General features: G+C 37.8%; 1 protein-coding gene across 1 annotated transcript in view; it reads right to left on the bottom strand.

The window, feature by feature from the left end:
• MYO3A (myosin IIIA) overlaps window positions 1-23,599 on the bottom strand; it is a gene marked incomplete at both ends in the record, with an annotated part of 195,162 nt that overhangs the window by 81,631 nt on the left and 89,932 nt on the right. Inside the window, 3 exons of the mRNA XM_080918614.1 lie at window positions 8,249-8,375; window positions 21,265-21,379; window positions 21,726-21,824. Of these exons, the coding sequence (XP_080774740.1) occupies window positions 8,249-8,375; window positions 21,265-21,379; window positions 21,726-21,824 (341 nt within the window). The remainder of the gene's footprint in view (window positions 1-8,248; window positions 8,376-21,264; window positions 21,380-21,725; window positions 21,825-23,599) is intronic.

The raw sequence follows: 23,599 nt of genomic DNA on the forward strand, positions 1-23,599 counted from the left end.
ATGGTGGAAATGACCCTATTTTCAGAAAACAGAAATATCTAAATTCAACTGTGACACCTGACATTACATAAATATCTGACTGTTTCATGCTATCCAAAGAAGCTACTCTTGAGCATCAGTCCTTCCTGACTTTTAATGATTGTTCTCTTCTGAGTAGACAGTGGCTGTTGCGTGCTGAAACACAAACCAACCCCTCTGAAAGGAAGAAACAGTTGCGCAGGTGTGCCATTGGCCCAGGTGTGCTGTTGGTGCAGATGTGCCTTTGGTGCAGGTGTGCCATTGGCACAGGTGTGCCTTTGGTGCAGGTGTGCCATTGGCGCAGGTGTGCCTTTGGCACAGGTGTGTTGTTGGTGTAGGTGTGCTGTTGCTTTATGCAATGTCAGCACCAATTTCACCAAATTATGCTAAATATTTAAAAGCACAAGGAACAGCTTTGGAATCATTTTGATATGATTATCCTGTGATTATTTCTAGGATGTAAGCTATTGAACTGTACTTTAAATACTTCCCATTTCTGTCCTTATCGGCCAATGAAAGGCCAAGAAGATAAATATATCTTTCATGACGCCAGGTGTTTTACATTTTTAAAGTCGCCAGGTTAGTACAAAATTTTATTTTATTTCAGTGGTTTTCAACCTGTGGGTCATGATTCATAGGAAAGGGGCTGTTTAATGATCCTTTTACAGGGCTTGTATATCAAATGTCCTGCATATCAGATACTTAAAATTCATGAGTAGCAGAATTACAGTTATGAAGTAGTAATGAGAATAATCTTTGGCTGGGTATTGCCATAACATGAGGAACTGGATTGGAGTGTTGCGAACCACTGTTTTATGTTTTAATTATTCCTTGTAAAGATGAACACCGCCCCCCCCCCCGCCCCCCAGAGTTTTGTGACAAATGGTTCTAATTTTATGGCTGCTTTCTGGGCTCACCTTTTCCTACGTTTGAGAGCTCTTTATGTTTAGGGAGAGTGATGTTTTGATATGTAGATTGCAAATATTTTCTCCCATTTTTATTTTCAGAAAATCTTCATGGAGTTTTAAGTTTTGTAGTTAAAAGCAACTTTTAAAAATAATTTGTTTTTGGTCTTCTGACTGTAAAATCACTTCATACCTCAAAATTTTGTAGCTATGTTTCACTTCGTCCTTCTATGAACTTTCTTTTTTTAAAATTTTTATTGAATATTCTCTGTATTTACATTTCAAATACCATCCCCCTTCCCCCTCCACATGTCTTCACAAAGGTACACTTTCTCCTAATCATTCTCTCCACCCCATTGCCTTGGCATTACCCTACATTGGAAAAATGTCCCCTCCCTGGACCAAAGGCCTCTTTTCACATTGATGCCAGACACTGCTATCTTCAGCTACACATGCAACTGCATCAATAAGTCTCTCAAAGTGTGCTCAATAGTTGGTGTTTTACTCCATGGGAGTTTTGGAGGGTTTGGTTAGTTGATAATGTTGTTCTTCCCATGAGGTTGAAACCCCTTTCAGCTCCTTCAGTCCTTTTTTTTTTAGCACCTTCATTGGGGTCCCTGTGTTACTCCAATGGTTAGGTGCTAACATGCTCAGCTGTATCTCTATGAATCTTAAAGAGATCCTATGGTGGCATCTCTGTCTGGTTCCTGCCAGTAAATAATTCTTGGCATAAGCAATAGTGCTTGGATTTGGTGGGTGCATATGGAGTATATCCCCATGTGAGGCAGCCTTTGAATGATTTATTTTTTCAATTTCTCTTCCTCTGTTTGACCTTGCATTTTCTCCCTTGAGTGTTTTGTTCTCCATCTAAGAAGGACTTAGGCACCCCTGTTTTGGCCTTTCTTCTTTATAAGCTTCATAAGGTCTGTGAGTTGTTTCTTAGGTATTCAGAGATTTCTGAGCCTAGTATCCACTTATCAATGACTGCATACCATATGTGTGTGTTTGTGACCAGGTTACCTCATTCAGGATGATAGTCTCTGGTTTCATCCATTTGCCTAGGAATTTCATAAAGTCATTGTTTCTGAGTAGTACTCCATTGTGTAAACATACCATACTTTCAGTATCCATTCCTATGTTGAAGGACACCTGGGTTCTATCCCTCTTCTGGCTATTATAAATAAGGCTGCTATGAACATAGTGAAGCAGGTGTCGTAGTTATATACTGGAGTATCTCTGGGATACAGGCCCAAGAGTAGAATAGCTGGGTCTTCAGGTAGTACTAAGTCCTAATCTTTGAGAAACCACCAGACTGATTTCCAGAGTGGTTGTACCAGCTTACAACCCCACCAATAGTGGAGGCGTGTTTCTCTTTCTCCATATCCTCGCCAGCATCTGCTGTCACCTGAGTTGCTTGAAATTAGTCATTCTGTCTGGTATGAGGAGGAATCTCAGGGTTATTTTGATTTGCATTTCCCTAATGACTAGGGATGCTGAGAATTTCTTTAGGTGCTTTTTGGCCATTCAGTATTCCTCAGTTGAAAGTTCTTTGTTTAGCTCTGTACCCCATTTTTAATAGGAGTATTTGATTGTCTGGGGTCTAATTTCTTGAGTTCTTTATATATATTGGATATTAGCCCTTTATCAGATGTAGGATTAGGAAATAGCCTTCCCAATCTGTTGGCTGCCTTTTTTGTCTTCTTGACAGTGTCCTTTGCCTTACAGAAACTTTGCAATTTCATGAGGTCCAATTTGTTGAATCATGATCTTAGAGCATAAGCCATTATTGTTCTGGAAAATTTCCCCTGTGCCTATGTGTTCTAAGCTTTTCACCACTTTGGGTTATATTAGTTTCTGTGTACCTGATTTTATGTGGAGGTCTTTGATCTACTTGCACTTGAGCATTGTACAAGGAAATAAGAATGGATCAATTTGCATTCTTTTGCATGCTGTCAGTTGAGCCAACACACTTTGTAAGAGGCTTTCATTTTCCCATTGAATGTTTTGAGCTCATTTGTCAAAGATCAAGTGATCATAGGTGTGTGGGTTTATTTCTAGGTCTTCGATTCTGTTCCATTGATCTACCTGCCTATCCTTATACCAATAACATGCAGTTTTTTTTGTCATAATTGATTTGTGTAATATAACTTGAGGTCAGGAATGGTGATGTCCCCAAAAGTTCTTTTACTGTTGAAAGTTGATTTTGCTATCCTATGTTTTTTGTTACTCCACATGAATGTGCAGATTGCTCTTTCAAACTCTATAAAGAACTGAGTTGGAATTTTGATGGGGATTGCATTGAATCTGTAGATTGCTTTTGGCAAGATGGTCATTTTTACAATGTTGATCCTTCTATTCCATGAACATGGGAGAACTTTCCATCTTCTGAGATCTTCTTCAATTTCCTTCTTTAGAGACTTGAAGTTCTTGTCATACAGATGTTTCACTTGTTTATTTAGGGTCACATCAATGTATTTTATATTATTTGTGGCTATTGTGAAGGTTATCTTTTCCCTAATTTCTTTCTCAGCATGTTTATCCTTTGAATAGAGGAAGGCAGTTATTTGTTTGGGTTAATTTTATATCCAGCCACTTAACTGAAGTTGTTTATCAGCTGTAAAAGTTCTCTGGTGGAATTTTGGGGATCACTTAAGTATACTATCATGTCATCTGCAAATAGTGATATTTTGACTTCTTTCTTTTTGATTTGTATCCTTTGACTTCCTTTTGTTGTCTAATTGCTCTAGCCAGGACTTCTAGTACTATTTTGAATAGGTAGAGGCATAGTGGGCAGCTTTGTCTAGTCCCCGATTTTAGTGGGATTGCTTCTAGTTTTTCTCCATTTAGCTTCATGTTGGCTACTGGTTTGCTGTATATTGCTTTTATTTTGTTTAGGTATGAACCTTGGATTCCTGATGTTTCCAAAACTTTTAACACAAATGGGTGTTGAATTTTGTCAAATGCTTTTTCAGCATACTGAAATGATCATGTGCTTTTTTTCTTTGAGTTTGTTTATATGGTGGAGTATATTGATGGATTTCCCTATATTGAACCATCACTATATTCCTGGGATGAAACCTACTTGATCATGATGGATGATCCTTTTGATGTGATCTTGGATTTGGTTTGCAAGAATTTTATTGAGTATTTTTGCATCAATGTTCATGATGAAAATTGTTCTGAAGTTCTTGTTCTTTGTAGGGTCTTTTTGTGGTTTAGGTATGAGTGTAATTGTGGCTTCGACTAATGAATTGGGTAGTGTTCCTTCTGTCCTTATTTTGTGGAAGAGTTTGGGAAATATAAGTATTAGGTCTTCTATGAAAGTCTAAGAGAATTCTGCACTGAACCTATTGGGTCCTTGACTTTTTTTGACTTAGGAGGCTTTTAACGACTCCTTCTTTAGGGGTTATGAGACTGTTTGGATGGTTTATCTAATCCTGATTTAACTTTTATACCTTTTATCTGTCTAGAAATATGTCCATTTCCTCTAGATTTTTCAGTTTTGTTGAGTATAAGCTTTTGTAGTAGGATCTGATGATGTCTTGAATTTCCTCAGTTTCTGTTGTTATGTCTCCCCTTTTACTTATGATTTAATTTGGATACTATGTGTCCTGTAGTTAGTCTAATTAAAGTTTTATTAATCTTTTTGACTTTTAAAAAGAATCAGCTCCTAGGTTTTATGATTCTTTTATAGTTTTTTTTTCTATTTGGTTGGTTTCTGCTCCGAGTTTGATTATCTCCTGTCATCTGCTCCTCTTGGGTGTATCTGCTTCTTTTTTTCTAGAGATTTCAGCTGTCTGTCAAGCTGCTACTGTATTCTCTCTCCAGTTTTTTTCTTTTTTTTGCTTTTGTAGGCATTCAGTGCTATGAATTTTCCTTAGTACAACTTTCATTGCATTCCATAAGTTTTCGTATGTTGAGCTTTCATTTTTGGTAATTTCTAAAAAATCCTTAATTTCTTTCTTTATTTCTTCCTTGGTGATGTTATCATTGAATAGAGCATTGTTCAGTTTCCATGTGTATCTTGGATTTTTGTTTTTGAAAACCAGTCTTAGTCTTTGGTGATCTGATAGGATGCATGGGAGTATTTTGATCCTTTATCTGTTAAGGCCTGTTTTTGTACCGACTATCTGGTTAATTTTGGAGCAGGTACGGTGAGGTACAGAGGAGAAGGTATATTCTTTTGTTTTAGGATGAAATGTCCTGTAGATGTCTGTTAATTCCAAATGACTTATAACCTCTGGTAGTTTTATTGTGTCTCTGTTCAGTGTCTGCTTCCATGATCTGTTCATTGATGAGAGTGTTGTGTTGAGATTCTCCCACCATTATTGTGTAGGGTAAAACATATGCTTTGAGCTTTAGTAGGGCTTCTTTTATGAATGTGGGTGCCCTTGTATTTGGAGCATAGATGTTCAGGATTGAGAGTTGTCTTGATAGATGTTTCCTGTGATAAGGAAAAAATATCCTTTCTTATCTATTTTGATAACTTTTGGTTGAAAAATCTATTTTATTTGATATTAGAATAGCTACTCTAGCTTGTTCTCTGGGCTCATTTGCTTGGAAGGTTTTTTTCCCAGTCTTTTACTCTGGGGTAGTGTCTGTCTTTGTCTCTAAGATGAGTTTCCTGTATGCAGCAAAATGCTGGATCTGGTTTACATATCAAGCCTGATAGCCTATGTCTATTTATTGGGGAATTGAGTCCATTGATGTTAAGAGGTATTAAGAAATAGTGATTATCGTTTCTTATTATTTTTGTTATTTTCCTGTTATGTTTGTGTGGTTTTCTTCATTCTCTTTTTTTGCATGATTATTTTCTTGCTATGATTATTTTTCATGGGCGTAGTTTCTCGCCTTTTGTTGGATTTTTTCATCTTTATAGGGCTGGGTTTGTGGACAGATATTGTGTAAATTTGGTTTTGTCCTAGAATATTCTAGTTTCTCCATCTATGGGAACTGAGAGTTTTGCTGGATATATTAGCTGGAATTTGTGTTCTCTTAGGGTCTGTATAATGTCTCTCCAGGATATTCTAGATTTCATCATCTCTGTTGAGAAGTCTGCTGTAATTCTGGTGGTTGCCTTCATATATTAGTTGTCCTTTTTCCCCTGCTGCCTTTAGTATTTTTTCTTTGTTTTGAACATCCAGTGTTTTGCATATTATGTGTTGGGAGGGGTTTCTCTTCTGGTCCAATGTATTTGGAGTTCTGTAGTCCTCTTATATGTTCAAGATCATCTAATTTTTAAGTGTAGAAAAGTTTCCTTTTATGATTTTGTTGAAGATATTTACTTTGTCTTTTAGTTGGCAGTCTTCGCCTTCTTCTACACCTGTTATCCTTAAGTTTGATCTTCTCATTGTGTCCTGAATATTCTGAATGTTTTTGGGTTAGGACCTTCTTGTTTTTTGCAGTTTCTCTGACTGTTGTATCAATGTTTTTTTATGTTGTCTTCTCCTCTGAGTTCTTCTCTTCCATCTCTTGTAGTCTCTTGGTGATGCTTGCATCTATGACTCCTGATCCCTTTCTTAGGTTTTCAATCTCCAGGGTTGTCTCTTTTTGTGCTTTCTTTATTGTTTCTATTTTCATTTTCAATACCTTCATCTCTTTGGTTGTGTTTTCCTGTAGTTCTGTGATTGATTTTCTTGTTTCCTCTTTAAGGACTTTTATTTCTTTATGTGCATTCTCCTGATTTTTCTGTAATTTTTCAAAGGAGTTTTTCATGCACTTCTTGAAGGTCTCCATAATTATCATCAAGTGTGATTTTTAAGTCTTAATCTTGTTTTTTTTTTTTTTTTTTTTTTTTTTTTTTTTTTTTGGTGTGTTGGGAAAACTAGTACTTGCTGTGGTGGGAGAGCTGGGGTCTGATGTTGCCTGGTTGTCTTGGTTTCCATTGCTTATTTCATTGTGCTTTCCTCTTACCATCTTGTTATCTGTGATTATAGGTGATCTTGTTGTCTCTGACTGGAGCTTGTCTCCCTTGTGGGTCTGATGGCCTGTGGGCTCAGGAAGGATATTGCTCCCTGGTGTTTGGCTCTTTGTGGGCAGGCAGTGAGTTCTGATGGCAGTTACTCAGTTCTGTCTCTGTGGGCTCAAGTGTAAGAGCTCTTGTGAGGCTGTTCTGGGAGCTCAGCCAATTTCATGCAGGTCCTGATTCCTGATGATGATCACTCGGTCCTCTCTCTGGGCCAGAAAAGGAGCAGTATATCTTTCATTCTGCTGGCTACATATAATAGTTCAATTATGACTGGGGTCTTGGCGTGACAATTACATATTATCAATGGTGTCACATGGTTATTACGTCCTGTCTAGTTATTTAGTATCTTGGGTGTTAATTAATTGTTTTATACATAGAGACTCAGAGAAGATGTTCTCGTGATTTCTAAGTACATGGCAACCACTATGTTGACTTTAAGCATCTGCTGTCCTTTATTACAAACTACTTCCAAAGCCACAAATAATACAAAAATTAGGTATCTTAGAGACAGGAGACAGGTCCAGACCAATTAAATATGTAAAATGGAAGAAAATAATTCCTAAAAAATAGCATTATTATTTTCTAGGCTATAAATAAAATTCACAACAAGTAAGGAATTATGGGGGTGTGCCAATAGTAAAAATACAAGAACAAGATATATCATTCTAAGTAAGAAAAAACTATGTAACTTGAGAAAAATCAGTAAGATGACTTAAATTATTGGGAATACTTTGTCAAACACTACTATTGAGAGAAAATTTGATTTGGAGCAATAATGATGTGCATTTTTGTAAGAAAAATTAACCCAGAATAAATGAGTAAATAGAATTCACACGGTAAAAAAAAAACCCACATGTTTATTACTTTTTAATTGGTACAAGTTCTAAACCCTAGTATACAACTTTAATTTTTTTTTTAAATATAGGTTGACTACATCTTATCAATATTTTCTGCACTTTCATATTAAAACTCAGTCTATAAAAATATTCATAAAAGTTAATCTCTAGAAATTATTGTCTATAGTGATCATTTCGCCTGCGTAAAGATCTGTTTTTAGTTAACCTATTTTTTGCTTGCTTTTGGTTTACTAGACAGGATTTCTCTGTGTAATCTTGCCTATCTTATATGCTACATTTGCCTAAAATTCAGAAATCCACCTGCTTGTGCTTCCCAAGAGCTGAGACTGTGTGTGTGACCCACCACACTCAACATGATAGGTGATTTTTACACCTTAGTTTTATACAACCAATCTAAGCATGCTTTGCAGAATATGTAAGATTCCATATTTGAAATTATCCCCGTGTAACCCAGCATAAGATATTAAAGAGTTAAGTTTTGAATAGAAGACAAGACTCACAGTTTTCCAGAGCTGTGTGATTGCAGATGTAGCTCTTGTCCATCTGGTATTCAGTTGCCACAGAGGAGAATTCAATGTTTCCAACATTCAAGATTGCAGCAAGTACACTATATACACTTCCAAGTTGCTAAAATATATCACAGAAATTGTAGCATTACATCTCGACTAAAACAATGGGAGGATTATGGCTATGGACAGATGGATGGAAACCCTTGGATTCCTGAATAAGAACATCACTCTGAATACTGCAATGGCAAGAGTTTATATAGGCTCAGCCTCATTCAGTAGTATGGCTTTGGAGATTGGCACTTAAAATATTTCATGAACAGTAATATGAATCAAAATAGAACTGAGGAGCACTCCTTAAAGGAGGTAGAACTATTCATTAGGTTATAAATAATCTATTAATGTGGAACATCAGAACTTAGTGTTTTTCTTACATGTACAAATCTTCATCTGGAAGTGAGGTTATGTGTATGGACAAAGGAGAATCTAGGAAGAAGAATCAAAAGATCTCAGTACCCAAATTCAAGGATATATGAAGGTTAAGTTCCAATGGGCACACAATGTGTACTATAGCTCAGAATTTAAAGTATTTAACTTAGTTATTTAACGTTCAGAAATATGCATGTGCCCATACACATGTGTATACACATGCTTCTCTCTGAAGACACCAGGAAAATTTTTTAAGAAATCTCTACATGTCTTGGTGTTATTCCAGATACCTTCATGGTGCAGGAGGCTCAGAAGTCAGAAAGTCATGATCCCAATTTGGCATGCCTTGCAGCTATATGAATGTAGCACAGAAGAACCTAGGCTCAGGTCCAGGCATGGTTGTGACTGAGAGAAAATTTGAGTTGTTCCCAGCATAAAGACTAAACTGTCCACCTAACTATCTACCTACCTCTCCATTTCCAGGGTTTACATCAACACAGTGCCTAAAGTAATTTGTGTTTGATAGTCAGTGAATTGTTTCTTTTTACATATAAAGTCAAGGAAACTTTGATTTCCATGGACTTTGAATTAACCAGGAGCTGGGAGTTGAATCCTGTCTCCCAGCTCACACGATGTGATGCACTGATGCACTGTCCTTTTCCACCGAGAAAGGAGAGAAGCTTGAAAGAATGGACAGCATCCTCAGTCCTATAGACCCATGCCAACCCCAGGGATGAACAGCATGCCGTGAGACATACACCACATGAAATTCCAGAGTCACAGTCACTTTCTAGCATGCTGTAGCACTAGCCTGAAGACAATATTAAACTAAGAATAAACTCATCAGGCTTAAACTCTGAAATTCTGACCCTTAGGAAAAACGCTTTTTGTTTTGTTTTTAACAACAACAGAAAATATGATAAAAAGAGATTCTAAAGGGATTTTGCGAACATTCAAGAGTGTCAGTGGCTCATGGCTCTTGATGTATTTTATTTCTAATTTAATTTTAACTTATTTTCTTTTTTTCTGATACAGTTGTTATTAATACTGTGAACATAAAATTAGTGCTTCGAACTGCTATTATGGCTCAGTAGGAAAATTGTTTGCTGCCAAACCTGACAGCTGGACCTCAATCTCTGAAGCCATATGTAGAGAGGAAGACAACCAGCTCCCCGCCCCCACAGTTGTCCTCTGACATTCACAAGCATGCTGTGGTGTGCATTCACTCACACATGTGCATGTAAACACTCAAACACACAAATCATAAGTGTACTAACAAACTCAATCAATGCTTAACTGCAGAAAGCAGTTCAATATTTTATCATTAAAACTTATAGGACAGTTAAATGCAGTAAAATAAGGTAGAGATTTTTTATTGTATGGATGTTAAATCTTACCCATACAAATCTATACAAAATTGTCCAAAGAAGCTATGTTTGGAAAGACAAAAATTAGTAGGAGTAACACATGGAAGATGTCCACATTGTTTTCTTCCAAACGTGAGTTAACTCTTCAAAGTAGCAGAGCTGCCTGGATGGAAAAGCTGTGGTACTGATTGCTCTGACTTTGTTCTGGCAATAAAAGCCAAAGTCATTTGGGGTTGATGACCCTGGTTCTTTGGTGACATTCCTCTCTTATAGCCACAATCTATACCTGAAATTTCCTGAAACCTATGCAAAGGAGCAGAAAGAGAGGAGGCCACTGCCTGTACCGAAAAGCAGGTCACCAAGCTCATAGTAGGTCAGGACAAGGGATCACCTCCCTGTGAAATGTGACACCACAGCCTCTAGTCCAGGGAACAGCAAGTGTTGATGTTCCCATTGACAAAGGACAGAGGAGGCAGGCTGAGGACCTGATGCTATGGGAACTCACATGCTGTAGGTTCAGTCCAGGGACACTGGGATGTTAGCAGGGAATTAGTTTTCTCCAGTTGCCTCCTTGGTATCACCCATCAGCTCAAGCCATCATTGATGGCCGAATCATGCAGTTCTAGAACTGTAATTTGTTTTATGATTTTTTGGATGAAAATCATACTAACGCATCAAGGTATTTTATTATTGTATTTAGTATTGCATTATTAGTAAATGATCAGATAGAAGGGGCATGCACATTCCTACAATTGCCACAACTAATCTTGTTTTTATTTAAATGTTTATAAATTGTTTTTTAATAATATGGAAACCCTTTAAAGTTGAATAAAAACAAAGCAATTAGTCATGAATTTTAAGTACATATGGTTCCAACTATGTAAAAATAAATGGGGAAAAATGACTATAAGAAAATAACCAAAATGTTAATTGCTTACTGAAAGTGAACATCTGGTTTCTTTTTACTATAATTTATAATTTAATTAACAAATTAGCTACAGAAACGTTCATTTTTTTGTGACCAGATTTTTATTTGTTTGTTTGTTTTTTGCTTTTGGTATATAAGAAAGTACTTTTAATGTCTTTTAAAATTTTTTTTCATTAGATACTTTGTATTTACATTTGAGGTGCTATCCTTTTCCTTTGACTGCTCCCATCCCCACTCCCCCTCCATTTGTCTTCACAAAGTCGCACTCCCTCCTAATCATCCTCTCCACCCAGTTGCCTTGGCATTCCCCTACATTGGAAAAATGTCTCCTCCCTAGACCAAAGGCTTCTTCTCACATTGATGCCAGACACTGCTATCTTCAGGTACATATGCAACTGGTTTAATAGGTCTCTCAATGTGTGCACAAAGGTTGGTGTTTTAGTTTATGGGAGTTTTGGAGGGTTTGGTTGGTTGATAATGTTGTTCTTCCCATAAGGTTGCAACCCCTTTCAGCTCCTTCAGTCCTTTCTTAAGCACTTTCATTGGGGTCCCCGTGTTCAGTCCGATGGTCAGCTGCAAGCATGCTTAGCTGTACCTATATGACTCTAGCATAGTCCCCAAGCAGGCATCTCTATCTGGTTCCTGTCAGTAAGTACTTCTTGGCATCAGCTATAGTGCTGGCACAACTAATCTTAATACCTGAGGTATTTAGGGAAGCATGGCACTCTTTGTAATGCTTAAAATGTTAATTTGTTTCATAAGTACTATTTGACCTTGACTAAAATTCTGGCTGAGAATCCAAAGAAAACCTGTCAGCTTGTGATTTTAGACTATTATAGGAAATGTTTAAAAAAATAAGGAAAAAACAAAGGTCTCTCTCATTTTAGATATAACACATGGCTTTATACAAAGAAAAACAAAAGTAACTGTTTTAATGTGGGACTAAATAGTACAGTAAAACATTCTGGAAATGAGTTGAGTCATTAGACATCTTATTATATATTGTAAAAGTATAGTGGCAAAATGGTTTAGAAAATCACATGGCTTAAACATTTTGAACTTTTCCAATTTGTGTTATTTTTAGAAAGTGTTTAACTTTGGTTTGTTTGTCATCGTGTTGGTTTGTGCTGAATCACAAATGAACCTGTAGATTGTAAACCTTGGGAAGATGTGAGGAACATGGAGACTGTGGGTGCTGTCAATACCGATGACAGAAGAGGGGGAAGGAGAAGAAAAGCAGATCTAAGACACTCTGCTGAAGAAGGCTGTGAAGATGGTATGCTGTGCTCAGTGTGTCTGGGAATTGTGCTGCTGGACCTTGTATTGTAGCTCTTTTCTTCAGATACTGACCAAGATAATTTCCAAGAAAGCCAGAAGAAGGAGTGTAGTCAATTCACAACTGGGAAACAACGAAAATGAACATCAACAAAGTTCATGTCTAGTGACTCTGGACCAGGTCAGGCTGCTCTCATTTAACTCCTGGATTTAAGGCTGAGATAGAGAATGTCCAGGGAGGGTCACTTTGTGCCAGAGGAACAATTTTCATAAAATGATCAGTTCAGGTGATGCTTCATGACCAGAAACCGATGTTCTGGACTCTTCTAACCTGAAGTTCATATTTAGATGTTCAGTATACTCTGGATATGTTTAAGTTTATAAAACACAGCTTGACATTCATGAACAATAATTTACAGGTTGGTCTAAGCACAAAGTTGCCTTTGGTTCATTGTTACTCAGTGTTTTCTGCCATCGAGAGAGCTGTAAATGAAGACCATCTCTTCTGAGTATGTCTTAAATGTAAACAAAGAGATTTAGCTGGCTTCTTATTTCTAAGACAGAAGGGTGCTGGTAAGAAGTTAAGGAGAGAAGTGATAAACAAAGGGGCAATGCCAGATTTAAACTTGTACAGAGGCATCAGAAGTGACTATGTTCAAGAAAGGATCAGCAGAGGGATGGAGTTAGAATTACACTGGCTATATTACAAAAGTCAAGGGCAGGGGGTGGGGGAGAAGTTCTTTGTTTATTGAGCAAAAATAAGAGCAAATGTTTCAAGCCAGTCCTGGTGGTGCAGGTGGTAATCCCACCAGGCAGAGGCAGGAGGATCACAAGTTTAAGACCTGCCTGGGATACAGAGGGACATTAAGAAGTTCAAGGCCAGTCTGAGTAGCAAAAAGCTAGACATTTATCTCAATGACCATCTATAGTGCAATGATATCGATTGTGCAAGACTATAAGCTAAAACCTCAGAATTAAGAAAATAGGGAGAAGATTCAAGGGGTCATTTCTAACACCCTAGATGATCAGCACAATGTCAAAAAACACTGAAATGACTTCAGTTTTGCATCCATCTGTGACTATCATTCACTTATTCCAAACCATGCATTCCAAATTTAAACATATGTAGGATTTATTGAACAGTTAAGCATGAAGCAATGTTTGGAAAAGAATGGAATCTCCATGAGGCATCTCCCCAGGTTTTCTTCCATTTCTTCATATTACCCACATATGCCTGAAGTGCATAAACTCAAAGGCAGAGTTGTTCACTCAGACTGAAAGCCATTATGAACATATTTATTCACTTGTAATTAAGAGATCTATTTTCAGAGAGCTCTCAGTCATCAACATATCTACATGCTATAGTTTAGAACTTGTTCCCTAAAACCAAGACCAAAAGCAACAATTTGAACATGACTGAACATCAACTATTTAGACTACATGGAACATACCGCCACAGACACTGCCACCCTTCAAGTGGGGTCCATAATGTGTTCATTCATGTCACAGCACACAACATGCAGAGGGTGTTATTAAGTCAAGCAAATTCTCCTGTCTCCATACAACAGTGCTGTCACTCTGCCCTGTCCACTTCCTTCACTATTGTCTCCTCCTCCTTCTCCTCCTCCTATTTGTTTTTTTTTTTAGTGCAAACAGGCAAATGAATTTCACACAGTAGACTCTTCATGAAATAGATGCTGTCTCACTGGAAGAAACTTCTCGATGGTCTATGACTCAGCTAAGAGCAAAGTCTGCAAGCTTCTCCAAAGTCCTTAAAGATATTAGATTTTTGTTCCATTTTATAGGATAGAGGCTATTTTATGAATTACCAGAGAAAAAGAAACTAGTTATCTCATTTTTGTTTTTGCCATGGAAACCACAGCCTCATCAGATTCCCAAGTAATAGCTCTAGTTTGCTAGGTACAGAATAAATAGCCTAAGGTGACAGATAGAGTTCATTTATTCATCAGTGGGTCAAGGTGGGGCAGAAAGCAAGAAGAGAGAGACTCTTTTTGTCATTAAAAAACAAGGACAGTCAAGTTGGAGTGTCTACTTTTAAAGCAAAGAGTTACTCAACTTTAACTAGGGGAAGTGAGTGGAGTAATAGCCTGAGGATATGTTCAACCTTGGCTTGACAATGAATTTACATCACATCCCTCTTTTCCTTATACTTTACTATCTTATTGCAAAATTCGAGAACTCCTTTGGGAGAATTCATTGTTACCTCTGGTACCAAAAGGAGCTAATTCTCCTTGAATGGTTCCTGAAACAGTTTTCCAGGTCTCTTCTGGCTCCTCAAATTTTCTCTCACTTCCTTGTCCCTCAATTAGTCAAACAATCTAGAAACAAAATAACCAAGTATATTCAGAACTTGGTCCCAAACCTTTAATTTAAAGAAGTAGCCAGATAAGCAGGAATTTTTCATCTAAGGTGAATTCCTTCAGACTCAAGAGAAAGCCCCATTAGAAGTCTACCTAAAATCTGAGGTTTCTTAGGCAGTGACAAGTTAAATTGCAATATCTTTATTTATGTCAGATACTGTATAATTTCCAACATTAACAGTGTTCTACAGCAGTTTGATATCTGCTGTCTTAAGTTAGAGTAGCTGACATATCACTTTCAATTCTTGTAGTCATTGCATACAACCCAAACATTTATTTTGAAGTAGTCCCTCATAAAACAGTTCTTAATGGAGTAACTGAATGCCACGATGTATGCTATTTTTAACAAACAGGCTTGGGAATCTACCTGTCACCAGTGTCACAGCAGCAGAAACCCACATTAGAAAATTGTTCTTAGAAGGGAGGACTTCAGTTCTGCTATGGTAGACTTTATTCCCCTGAGTCGGGGTCTCTGTCAACCTGGAGCTAGGCTGATGGACAGCAAAGCCGCTGACATCTTCAATCTCTGCCCTGCACATTGCTAGAGTTACAGGTGCATGTGGCCACACCTGGTTTTGCATCTGGGTTCTGGAGATTTGAACTTAGTTCCTCATGCTTGTATACCTAGTGCTTCCACCTGTTGAGCAATCTCCTTGGCCCTGTTTGGTTTCTAAGAGAGGATCTCACTATGTGGCCTTGGCTGGCCTCAAACTCATGATTCTCCTGCTTCTGCCTCTCCAGTGCTAGATAAGCAACAGTGGACAACAGGAGAGATACTCCATCTCAAACAAGTTGGAAGGGTTAGGACAAACAACACCTAAGATGTGTTCTGTGATTTCTATGCACAAACTGCATGTGCTCTTCAAAAGAAAACTCTAAGAACACGCTGAAAGGATTCACTGAAAAATGTTATCAAACCTTTAAAGAAGAGTTAACACCATTGCTCTTCAAACTGTTCTATAACAAAAACACAAGAAACACTGCCACAGTCATGCCATGGAGCGAGCATTCTACTAATACCAATCTGGAAATGGACACAACAACAACAACAACAACAACAACAACAACAACAACACCAAAACCTGTAGATTATATTTCCCAAGAAGCCCATTCATAGATGAGAACAGCATTAACAAAATTCCTGCAAGTTGAATTCACTTAGAGGATAGTACACCATGCACCAGCTAGTTCATTCTAGAGACTGGAAGATAGGTCAGCATAGACCAATCAAGAAATTTAAGAACTGAAATCACATGATAGTGCAAGGTCCTTCACATAGTCCAGCACATGGCCTCCTCCTGAAATAAACAAAAAACATCAAAGGAACTAGAAGTGGAAGGTGCATACCTGAACGTCATAAATGGTGTACATGATAAAGCTATAACTAAATGAGGGAAATAAAAAGTTTTTCCCCCCTCTAAAATGAGAAATTAAGAAACAATGTCCAATGTAGTGCTGAAAGTCATACCCAAAGGAGTAAAAGAGCTATAAGTTGAAAGGAAGAAGTAAAATTACCTATATTTATTGACTTGATGATTGTAACCTTAAATAGCATAAAGATTCCACAATGAAAAAAACAAAACAAAACCTTGGATCAGATAAGCATATTCAATGAAGTAGCAAGATACCAGAAACTACAGTCTGTATCCCAAGAACAAATCTTCCTAATAAGGAAAGCAGCAAGCCAATTTCATTTGTAATGACTTCAGTAATACCAACATAAAATAATTCAGAATAAATGCAACCAAGGAGTAAAGAACCTCTACAATGCAGACTTAAGGAGAGAGAGAACCTGTAGAGACCTTATCCAGAAGTCAGGCAAGGCCTCTGATTGGGGATGGGGTCACCCACTGATCTCCAAATTTTTAACCCAGAGTTGTTCCTGTATAAAGAAAATACAGGGACAAAGAGTGGAGCAGAGACTGAAGGAAAGGCATCCAGAGACTGCCCTACCTGGGGATCCATGCTATATACAGACACCAAAAGCAGACACTATTGCAAATGCCAAGAACAGGAGCCTAATATATCTGTCTTCTGAGAGGCTCTGCCACAGCCTGACAAATATAGAGCTGTATGCCCACAGAATTCTTTGGACTGAGCAAGGGGTCCTCAATGGAGAAGTTAGAGAAAGGACTGAAAGAACTAAAGGGGTTTGTAACCCCATAGAAAGAACAACAATATCAAACCAGACCTCCCAGAGCTCCAGAGACCACACCACCAAACAAAGAGTACACATGGAAGGAGCCACATATGTAGCATAGGATGGACTTACTGCCATCAATGTGAGGAGAGGCCAATGGTCCTATGGAGGCTTGATGCCCCACTGTAGGTGAATGCCTTTGTGGGGAATGGCTAAGAAAGATACCCTCATAGAAGCAGGGAAAAGAAGGATGGGCTGGGGGGTTTCCAGAAGGGAAACTGGAAAGGAAGATATAATTTGAAATGTAAATAAATAAAATAAAATATCCAATTTTAAAAAAGACACTGGAAGTATTATGTAAGACCTCCAGGATCATGGATGTGCACAACTTACTATGAAATGACTCATTGTTAAAAATAATAACACAATTCCAACACAATCCCCATAAAAGTCTCATTGACATTCTTTACAATATTAGAAAATATTAATTCTAAAATTTATGTGAAAACTCAATAGTCATGAACAATAGATATAATAAAGCACAAAATACAAGATGATAAAACCTCAAATTATAGTACAGAGTACCAAACTTGCATGGAAATGTCAAGTAAATTATAGTCTCAGATATAACCTAGGTAGCTTCAAACACTGAAAAATAAAGTTGTTTCCCCATCAAAATTCCAACTCAATTTTTCATAAAGTTAGAAAGAGCAATTTGCAAATTCATTTGGAATAACAAAAAAACCTAGGACATCAAAAACTATTCTCAATAATAAAAGAACTTCTGGGGGAATCACCATCCCTGACCACAAGCTATATTACAGATCAATTGTGTTAAAATACACATGGTATTGGTACAGAGATAGGCAAGTAGATCAATGGAACAGAACTGAAGACCAAGAAATGAAGTCTGATCTTTGACAAAGGAACTACAAACATTCAATGGAAGAAGGATAGCCTCTTCAACAAATGGTGCTGGTTCAACTGGCAGTCAGCATGCAGAAGAATGCAAATCAATCCATTCTTATCTCCTTGTACAAAACTCAAGTGGGAGTGGATAAAAGACCTCCATATAAAACCAGGTACATTGAAAGTATTAGAAGCTAAAGTGGAGAAGAGGTTAGAACACATAGGCACAGGGGAAAATTTCCTGAACAGAGCAGTAATGGCCTATGCTTTATGATCAAAAATTGACAAATGGAAAAAAAAAATAGAAAAATGGGACCTCATGAAATTGCAAAGTTTCTGTAAGGCTAAAACACTGTCAAGAAGACAAAAGGGCAGCCAACAGATTAGGATAGGATCTTACCAATCCTACATTTGATAGAGGGCTAATATCCAATATATACAAAGAACTCAAGAAATTAGACTCCAGAGAATCAAAAAATCCTATTAAAAATGGGGTACAGAGCTAAACAAAGAATTCTCAACTGAGGAATACTGAATGGCTGAGAAGCACATAAAGAAATGCTCAACACCCCTAGTCACCAGGGAAATGCAAATCAAAACAACCCTGAGATTCCACTTCACACCAGTCAGAATGGCTAAGATCAAAAACTCAGATGACAGCAGATGCTGGTGAGTATGTGGAAAAAGAGTAACACGCCTCCATTGTTGGTGGGATTGCTAGCTGTTACAATCACTCTGAAAATCAGCCTGGCAGTTCTTCAGAAAATTAGACAAAGTACTATCTGAAGACCCAGCTATTCCACTCCTGAGCATATACCCAAAAGATGCCCCAACATATAACAAGGACACAGGGTCCACCATGTTCATAGCAGCCTTATTTATAGTAGTCAGAAGCTGGAAAGAACACAGATTTCCTTCAACAGAGGAATAGATACAGAAAGTGTGGTACATTTACACAACAGAGTACTACTCAGATATTAGAAACAATGACTTTATGAAATTTCTAGGCAAATGAATGGAACTAGAGACTATCGTCCTGAGTAAGGTAACCCAGTCACAAAAGAACACCCATTGTATGTACTCACTGATAAGTGGATACTAGCCCCCAGAAAGCTCTGCATACCCAAGAAGCAATTCACAGACCTTAATAATCTCAAAAAGAAGGAAGGACAAAATGGGGATGCCTCAGTCCTTAGAAGGGAGAACAAAACATGGGAGAAAAAAAACAAGGTTAAATAGAGGAGCAGGGATTGAAGAAAAGATCATTCAGATGCTGCCTCACATGGGGATCCACCTCATATGCACCCACCAAATCCAAGAACTATTGTTGATGCCAAGAAGTACTTACTGGCAGGAACCAGATATGGATGCCTCCTCAGGGATTCTGTCATAGTCATATACATACAGCTGAGAATATTTGCAGCTAACCATCAAACTAAACACAGGAACCCCAATGAAGGTGCTAGAGAAAGGACTGAGGAGCTGAAAGAGGTTGCAACCTCATGGGAAGAACAGCATTATCAACCAACCAAACCCTCCAGAACTCCCATGGACTAAAACAACAACCATTGAGCACACATGGAGAGTTCCATGGCTCCAGTTGCCTATGTAGCAGAAGATAGCATTGTCTGGCTTAATGGGAGAAGAGGCCTTTGGTCCCATTAGGAAAAATCTTCACAATGTAGGAGAATGCCAAGGCACTGAGGTAGAGAGAATGATTGGGAGAGGGAGCATCTTCATTGAAGCAAGTGAAGGGTCAAGGGGGATAGGAGAAAGAGGGGATAACATTTGAAATGTAAATACAGAGAGTGTCTAATTAAAAAAATTGTCAAAATGCATTTGATGAGATCTAGTTATTTAAAAAGTTGCTGGGATAACAGTATTCCACATGTCAATTAATAAAGCCAGATACCTACCCCAAATCAGGTTATACTTGATTAAACATATAAGGCCTGAAATTCAGAAACAGCTAGAGGAAAATCATGCCAACTCACAGGCAGAGCCAAGCCAGGAACAGCAAATCTTCTATGAAAAGAACTCAAACCATACAGGAAATAACGAAATAAAGTGACAGGTGGGGTTGCATAAAACTGGAAAGTTTTGTACAATAAGGAAAATGAGACAGCTTACAAAATGGAAAAACACTGCCACCTATATATAAGCATTAGATTAGGATTAATATCCAGGCTCCATAGAACTGTAAGACTTCAACCCTAAACATCAACCAACCAACCAACCAACCAACCGACAGATCAACCAACCAACCAACCAACCAACCAACCAACCAACCAACCGACAGACCAACCAACCAAACAACCAACCAACCAACCAACCAACCAACCAACCGACCAATAAATGGAGTAATGAATTGAATAAACAATTTTCAAAAGAAGAAATTTATATGTTCTTTGAAAAATATGGTATTTCATCATTATAATCAAAATAGGCTAGACTCAGAATGATAAAACACTATCTGCTTTCCCTCAAATGTGTTTAGGTTGAAATTTATAAAAACATGCAAGGACATACATGTATTTATGTGAGACATGACTGTAGAAAGAGAGGTATAGTGGGAGGGAAAAGAGAAATAAATGAAAGTAGGGGAGGGCTCCAGGAGAGTAAAGAAGAAGCCGGCGGAAAGGAAGAGGGCAGAAGTGGCTGGACAAAGGGACCAACAAGAAGGCAGCATGCGGCAGGCGATCAATGTCTGGGCTAGTAAGATGTAATAATACATATTATAGAAATGTAACAGTGAAACCCAATAATTTATATGCCACCTATAAACATACTAAAAAACTGAAACTAAAAAATAAAGCTAGAGATACAGGAAAAACTTAAATAGTACAAGAAAATCCAGCAATCAACTCTATGGCTTAAATGTGAATGTTTATTTCCTAGCAAAATTCAAGTTACTAAAATAGGACACAAAATATGAATAGGTACATATTATAGATGAATCAGAAACATGATAAAATACCTTATATTGAGGCTGAAGAGATGCCCCAATTATCTGGTAAAAACATGAGAACCCCAAATTAAGATCCTCAGAACTCAAAAGCCTGGCCACAATTGGGGGTTGGAGATTGGAGTGTAGGCACAATATTTTTGTGCTCTGTGTAAAGGTCCTTCTGTGCTATTTAAATCCTGGTTTCTCTGTGTGGTTATTGGGGACTAGCAAACATAAAGAAATACAGGAGATAGATTAACTCACTGGTTGCATTTATATTAAAATACTTACTTTTTTTATATAGGAGGGTCCCTCAAGTTTGTCTGCCAGCCAGGCTAGCAAAATTGATAAGCTTTATATTCAGTGAGAGACTCTATCTCAAAGTATAGGTGGAGAAACACCAAGTAATGAAAACTGATCTTGACCCCAGGGCTCTAAATGCACCTGTATACATATATGCACATACCACACACATATAGAGAACCCCCACACCCACACCCATAATGGGAGCGACTGCTATATAGGTTTGAGCAAAGTTCCTGACATATTAACCCCGAGCTAGGTAATTATCATCATTAGTGAAAACTTTAAAGAAGATACTTACAAAAGTGGTCCAAATGTCTTTGGTACTTACCTCCATTGTAAAGCCTATGACTTTGAAACATTGTTCAATTAATTCATACTGGGACTTATAGAAAGTATTGTTCATCATGTCCTGTACTGTTCTGAGGTTGTCATTTTGTAAATACCTGAAGAAAGTATGAGAAGGGTAAAAATCTAAAATTACATTGAAAGAGAAACATTATCATTCCAGAACTTGAGAGGCAGAGACAGGAAGATGAGTTCATGAGTTCAAGTCCAGCCTGATCTATAGATTAAGTTCTAGGACAGCCAGGGCTAAACAGAGAAACCCTGTCTGGAAAAGCAAAGCAAAGCAAAGCAAAGCAAAGCAAAGCAAAGCAAAGCAAAGCAAAGCAAAGCAAAGCAAAGCAAAGCAAAGCAAAGCAAAGCAAAGCAAAGCAAAGCAAACTAAACCAATCCAAACCAAGCCAGACCAAACCAAATCAACAAACCAAGTACAGCCTAGTGGCTTACCTGGGTGGCTTATTTTCAGGCAATTTGTAAAGAGCTAGTTTCTTCTTTTCTGCTAACCCAGCATAAATATAGTAAAAAATATGGAAATTTTTTTCTCCTCTGTAAAAAAAATAAGACACTTTCAAAAAAATGGTTAATACAAACATTTATTAACTGTTGAAGTGACTCACTCATTCTACTGTTAGATCTGTGGTTGCCTACCCAGGCTTCCTTGAGCACTGCATTCTGGCTTTCTGTTGCTTGTACCATTATTTTCAACTATGAGCATCATTAGGTGGTAGCTTTAAACATCATGACATATGTTATCGACTTTCCAGACATTTTTTTTAGGCACCAGGAATATAAAAGGAATGAAACAGTCAGGAACTTTAAGCTTCTAAGACTTCATATGTCAGAGGAAAAGGACAGAAAGAAATAAGATGCACAGCATGCCAGTTATCTCAATGACTCCTCTATTTTAGTATGTTCCTAAATCCCCATTGTGCCTACCATTATTACCAGGCCAAAGGTGGGAGTCCAGGTAGGGTGGGATCCCCTTCCAAGTGTTATACCCATTGTAATGTCACAGAGCCCTGGCAAGTAACACCTACACCTCCCTATTGTTACTTGAATTCCAGCTGTAAAGAACCTAGATTTCCTTCAACAGAGTAATGGATACAGAAATTATGGTACATTTATACAATGGAGTACTACTCAGCTATTAGAAACAATAACTTTATGAAATTCTTAGGCAAATGGGGGAAACTAGAAACTATCATCCTGACTGAGGTAACCCAGTCACAAAGAACACACATGGTATACATTCACTGGTAAGTTGATACTACCCCAGGAAGCTCTCCATATCCAAGAAGAAATTTACAGACTTTATGAAGTTCAAAAAGTAAAATGGCCAGAATATAGATGCCTCAGTCCTTCTTAGAAGGGAGAACAAAACCCTCACAGGAGGAAATATAAGGTCAAATATAGGAGCAGGGATTGTAGAAAGGATCATTCAGACTGCCTCACCTGAGGATCCATCCTATATGCAGTCACTAGACTCATGCACTATTGCTGATGCCACTTGTTACTGGTAGGAATCAGATTTGGATACCTCATTAGAGGTTCTGCCAGAACCACACACACACAGTTGAGGATACTTACAGCTAACCATCCGACTGAACAATGAAAGAGTTATAGAAAGGACTGAAGGAGCTGAAAGTGTTTGCAACTCCATGGGAAGAACAACATTATCAACCAACCAAACCCTCCAGAACTCCCATGGACTACAACACTAACCATTGAGCACACATGGAGAGACCCATGGCTCCAGTTGCATATGTAGCATAAGATAGCATTGTCTGGCATCAATGGGAGAAGAGGACTTTAATCTAGTTAGGGCAAATTTTCCCAATGGAGGGGAATGCCAAGCCACTGAGATAGGGAGGGTGACTGGGAGAGGGAGCACCTTCATGGAAGCAAGTGGAGGGTGAGGGGGATGGGAGCAGGAGGAAAGGAGATAACATTTGACATGTAAATACAAATAATATCTAATAAAATAATTTTTAAAAGAGAAATATTGCCCCCCAATGTTTTCTAACACAAAATCCATGGAAATGGTAATGGCATACTTTTTAATGTGTAATTCTACACATACAAACTACCTTACCAAAAGATCAGAAAGGACAATAAAACTCTTCTACCTCTTTTCCTAATTATGTAATATACTCTGAATGGAGACAGATGTTAGATGATATTATTATTATTGCTATTATTATAATTATTATTACTACTACTATTACTACTATTTTCATTTTTTAAAAGTCTCCCTAATCTAGTCTTGGATTCAGAGTACATCTGCCTTAGCCTTTGCAATGCTTGAGATTAAGGCATATGCC

Source organism: Micromys minutus (genome assembly GCF_963924665.1).
Source record: "Micromys minutus genome assembly, chromosome: 6".
NCBI classification, from domain to species: domain Eukaryota; kingdom Metazoa; phylum Chordata; class Mammalia; order Rodentia; family Muridae; genus Micromys; species Micromys minutus.